This window comes from Portunus trituberculatus, chromosome 45 (assembly GCF_017591435.1).
Source record: "Portunus trituberculatus isolate SZX2019 chromosome 45, ASM1759143v1, whole genome shotgun sequence".
NCBI lineage: Eukaryota > Metazoa > Arthropoda > Malacostraca > Decapoda > Portunidae > Portunus > Portunus trituberculatus.
The window spans coordinates 497,501-502,500 of record NC_059299.1 but is presented as its reverse complement, the minus strand read 5'-3'; the positions used below and the strand labels follow the sequence as shown (position 1 = coordinate 502,500).

Here is a 5,000-nt window from a genome sequence, read left to right as displayed (position 1 = left end):
ATTAATAGCCAGTCTTCACTATACTAACTCTCACATAATTTTCTGAAGATGTATAAAATCACCAAATAGTAAGCAGAATTAATATAAAAACGCGTCTCTGTATTGAAGGGGTTAAGTAAATGAAGTAAAAAATGTCAATTCGTGGGTGTCAGAGTAAGTGAAACATGGAAAGCGGGGACCGTAGAGTTTGTGGACGTGTGTTTCTGTGTTCAATCATCCAGTTCGGTGCTCTCCCTCATTCTTTTTCACTGGTTTCTTATCTTGTTCTATTCTTTGTGCTTCTCTTTCTCACCTCATTGCCTTTTCTTCCATATCCATCCCCTTGCATCGCATATGAACCATCACTGTTTCCTTTTTTTTTCACTTCTTGTTCTTTCTCTTCATTTCCTCCTTGCTTGTCTTTCTGTTCCGCTGCAAGTCCAATCTATCTCCCTCCCACTTTTATCATCGTGTTCTCTTTCCTCTTTCTACTTATTCCTCTGTTTATTATCTCTTTTTTCTCTTTCTCTCTTTCCTCCTTCCTCCTTTCCCTTGCTATCATTTTTTTTTTTTTTTCGAGCGCTTCATTTTCATTTCTCACCTCTGTTAATTAATTATGTTATGCATCTGAATATTTATCTCCTCCTCTTTTACTCTTCTCTCTTCCTCTCCTACTCTTCCTCTTTCCCTCCTTTTTTCTTCCGTGCATTATTTCCTTTGCAGCATCGGCTATACATTCCCTCGTATGCATACCAACTCAACGGAACCGACAAGATTAATTTTATTCTATCAGAAATTTTCAAACGATTTTCATCTATGTGTGTGGGGGGGATGTGGTTGTGTGTGTGTGTGTGTGTGTGTGTGTGTGTGCGTGTGTGTGTGTGTGTGTGTGTGTGTTGGTTTTTTTTTTTTTTTCATTTTCTCGCAAGGAATTTATATAACCTGGTTCTGTTCCTGTTTCTGTTCTCTCTCTCTCTCTCTCTCTCTCTCTCTCTCTCTCTCTCTCTCTCTCTCTCTCTCTCTCTCTCTCTCTCTCTCTCTCTCTCTCTCTCTCTCTCTCTCTCTCTCTCTCTCTCTCTCTCTCTCTCTCTCTCTCTCTCTCGTCTATTGAAACTAACGAGAAAATAGGAATGAAATGAGAATAAATAGAAAAATAATTGAAACGTGTGGTCTCTCTCTCTCTCTCTCTCTCTCTCTCTCTCTCTCTCTCTCTCTCTCTCTCTCTCTCTCTCTCTCTCTCTCTCTCTCTCTCTCTCTCTTCTTTACATAATAATAGTTTGAATAATTCTAATTACTTTTTATATCAGACGTGTTACCTCTCTCTCTCTCTCTCTCTCTCTCTCTCTCTCTCTCTCTCTCTCTCTCTCTCTCTCTCTCTCTCTCTCTCTCTCTCTCTCTCTCTCTCTCGGGGGAATGGGCGAGGTAAAGGCTTCCAATCGCATATTTATACAATCGAATGCCTTTCACAAATGCCTGATGACTTTGGAAATTACAAGCGTGGAACCTGCCCGCCTCCCTGCCTGCCTGTGTGTTTGTGTGTGTGTGTGTGTGTGTGTGTGTGTGTGTGTGTGTGTGTGTGTGTGTGTGTGTGTGTGAGGCTGTAGGCTCGCCGGGTAATGGATATAAATGAAAGTGTGTGAAGAATATACAATTTATTTTTTTATTTCAGCAAAGAATTAAGTGTTTAACGAAAGAATAGTGGTTAGCAGACAAATAGAAGTGGTTTTAACAGGGCAATGGAGGTTTTGATGGAGAAATAAGAGATTGGCAAAAGAGTAAAAGTGTTTAACGTTGTAATTTGTTTTAATAGAGAAAGTAAAGAAGATTAACAGAATGGTGGGATGATAAATAAACAAATAGGGAGTGGATTAGCAATAAATTAGGATTAAAAATAGGATTAATAAACTAAGGAATGGAGATTTAAGAAAGGGAGTAGACTGAGCACACACACACACACACACACACACACACACACACACACACACACACACACACACACACTAAGGAGGCGAGGCGAGGCAGGAAAGACGTCCCAGGAGAAGTCACATCTGTATTTGCTTTGCGCCTTTTTTAGCCAAATACTTTTATGGTCTCCGCCGCGTCGCTGTCTGCAACAACACTCACTGTGCTAATTAGCTGAGAGAGAGAGAGAGAGAGAGAGAGAGAGAGAGAGAGAGAGAGAGAGAGAGTATATTTTATCTATTGTTCATTATGGATATATTTCCCTTGCATTCTCTCTCTCTCTCTCTCTCTCTCTCTCTCTCTCTCTCTCTCTCTCTCTCTCTCTCTCTCTCTCTCTCTCTCTCTCTCTCTCTCTCTCTCTCTCTCTCTCTCTGTCACAAATGGGGACAAAATCACATTTCAAGGCTCGACAAGTAAAGAAGGAGACAAGACGTGTGTGTTTCCTTGTCTTTATTTCACTCTGACTTCCTTCTTATCCTTGTAGCCTTGCATTACTCTCTCTCTCTCTCTCTCTCTCTCTCTCTCTCTCTCTCTCTCTCTCTCTCTCTCTCTCTCTCTCTCTCTCTCGCTGTCTCGCTGTGTGTGTACTCAGGCGAAAATTTATTTTATTCTTTCTCCAAAAAAAAAAATCTCTGCTGTTTTGTATTTACATAAATGTCACATCAACGAAGGTTACTCTCTCTCTCTCTCTCTCTCTCTCTCTCTCTCTCTCTCTCTCTCTCTCTCTCTCTCTCTCTCTCTCTCTCTCTCTCTCTCTCTCTCTCTCGTCTTTGCTTTTATCTTTTTTTTGTCTTTTTTCTGCAATCTTTTACTTTCTCTTTCAACAAAAGACAACGAAAAAATTGTATCGCGTCTCCCACCTTGTCGATTTTTCTGTCCTCTCTTTCTCTCTCTCCATTTTTTCCACTTCTTTCCTTGTCTGTCGCCGAGGGAAAAGTTTCCTTTCTATTATTTCAGTGGTCTTGTATTGTTTTATTTACCCCCTTTCTCTCTCTCTCTCTCTCTCTCTCTCTCTCTCTCTCTCTCTCTCTCTCTCTCTCTCTCTCTCTCTCTCTCTCTCTCTCTCTCTCTCTCTCTCTCTCTCTCTCTCTCTCTCTCTCTCTCTCTCTCTCTTTCAAACTCGAAAGGTACGTTCGTCACTTTGTATTCTTCCTCCCCTCACTTTTTTCCATTCATTCTCTCTCTCTCTCTCTCTCTCTCTCTCTCTCTCTCTCTCTCTCTCTCTCTCTCTCTCTCTCTCTCTCTCTCTCTCTCTCTCTCTCTCTCTCTCTCTCTCTCTCTCTCTCTTCCTGGTCTTCATCTCTCGCTATTTTCTAGGAAGGAAGGAAGAAAATTGAAGACAGGAGCATCTGATTTCCTTCCTTCTTCTCTATTCTCTTCTTCTCTTCCTCTTCTGTACTTCTATGACTTTTCCTTCGATACCCTCTCCTTTTTTTAGAGTAAGGAGGATTATAAGGTATTGTCTATCCAATGTCATAAGCTCCTCGTGTTTATAATCTCTAGTTCTCTTTATTGATTTCCCTCTCTCTCATGTAGTCACTTCTGCTGGGGTTTTCATGCCTGTGTTGTCTCTTCTTCAGTACTGGAACGTATTTTTGTCTTGAGTTTGGGTGTGATTAGACGATTTTATTTACATTATGGAGGGTCAATGGAGGTTAGAAAGTTAATGGCCAGTCTTCACTATTTTACTCCCCACGTAAGTTTCTGTATAAGATCGCCTAATAGTAAATAAAATGAATATGTAAACATGTCATTGTACTGAAGGGATTAAGCTCTTCAATACTAGGATTCATTTTATCTTGAGATTTATGTACGATTAGCCCATTTTATTGACATCAGGAAGGGTCAGAAGATTAATGGCCAGAGTCTTAGCTATATCAATCCTCACATAGGTTTCTGAAGCTGTATACAATCACCACATAGTAAGCAGAATGAATATTGAAACACGTTGTGGTATTGAAGGGATTAAGAGCTAATTTCGTGTATGTCTGTCTCTCTCAAGGATCTGCTGCTGCTGGAGGAACAAGAAGGCTCAGTGAACTTCAAATTTGGCATCCTGTACATGAAGAGTGGGCAGACTTCGGATGACGAGATCTTGAGTAATGGTGAGTTCCGGCCTTTTATTCTTGACTTGTTCTCTTGCTTTTATTGAAGATTTTATTGTGTTTTGAGGGTTTTATGGCCTTTTGTTTTTTATTACTTTTATTTTTTTGTAGTTTTAAGGTTTTATTTTATTTTTGAGGGTTTTTTTTCATTTTTTTGTGTCGTGAGAGAAATTGGAGGGTTTTTCAGTCATATTTCCCTTTGATGTTTGGAATATTGAATTTATTTGTTTCCCTTCCAAATGTTCTTATCTGTCTGAAGTGTGTTGGTTACCTGGGAAGATGACGTGTGTGTGTGTGTGTGTGTGTGTGTGTGTGTGTGTGTGTGTGTGTGTGTGTGTGTGTGTGTGTGTGTGTGTGTGAGACGTAGGCCCCTATTCTGAAATATTTCGGAGCCTCACAGCACCTTCACTATTTTCAAAGGATGTTTCTTTTCTTCAAGTGACATGTTAATAAGTTTTCTGCATTATCAACAGGACAAATACTCTTTAGAACTCGGCTAATCGTCTCTGTGATCTTTGAAATGGTCGCGGTGAGAGAGGGAAGCGTTTCTGAATGTGGCGCGTAACACAATGATAAGAGACAATGGGGAGGCGAAGAAGAGGAATACGTGGAATAAAGTGGGAAGAATATATGAAAGACAAAGGAATAAACAAAAGAATGACAAGATAGAAACAAGTGGAAAAGTGACAAATATACCATTCTAATCACCCTAGTATAAGAAAGCCACAATAAATACCCACAAGTATCAATATAGATTACAAAACTGATTAAAACATGCAATATTCTTTAAAGGCTAATGAAAATGCGATAATAAAAAGGAAAAACTAAAATAAAAGGAAAAATGATAAAACCAGATTCAAGGTACAGATGGTTTAGTCTTTCCCAGTGATTTACGTTCATGAGAGGCAATTGCACACAACACGGGGCCAAATTCTGACTCGTTCGATAATACTT

At 39.7% G+C, this 5,000-nt stretch overlaps 1 protein-coding gene across 8 annotated transcripts in view; it reads left to right on the top strand.

The window, feature by feature from the left end:
- LOC123519543 (GTPase-activating Rap/Ran-GAP domain-like protein 3) overlaps window positions 1–5,000 on the top strand; it is a 479,488-nt gene that overhangs the window by 386,962 nt on the left and 87,526 nt on the right. For all 8 annotated transcript variants that reach the window (XM_045280950.1, XM_045280947.1, XM_045280945.1 and 5 more), the window contains one exon: window positions 3,944–4,046. In XM_045280950.1, the coding sequence (XP_045136885.1) occupies window positions 3,944–4,046 (103 nt within the window). The remainder of the gene's footprint in view (window positions 1–3,943; window positions 4,047–5,000) is intronic.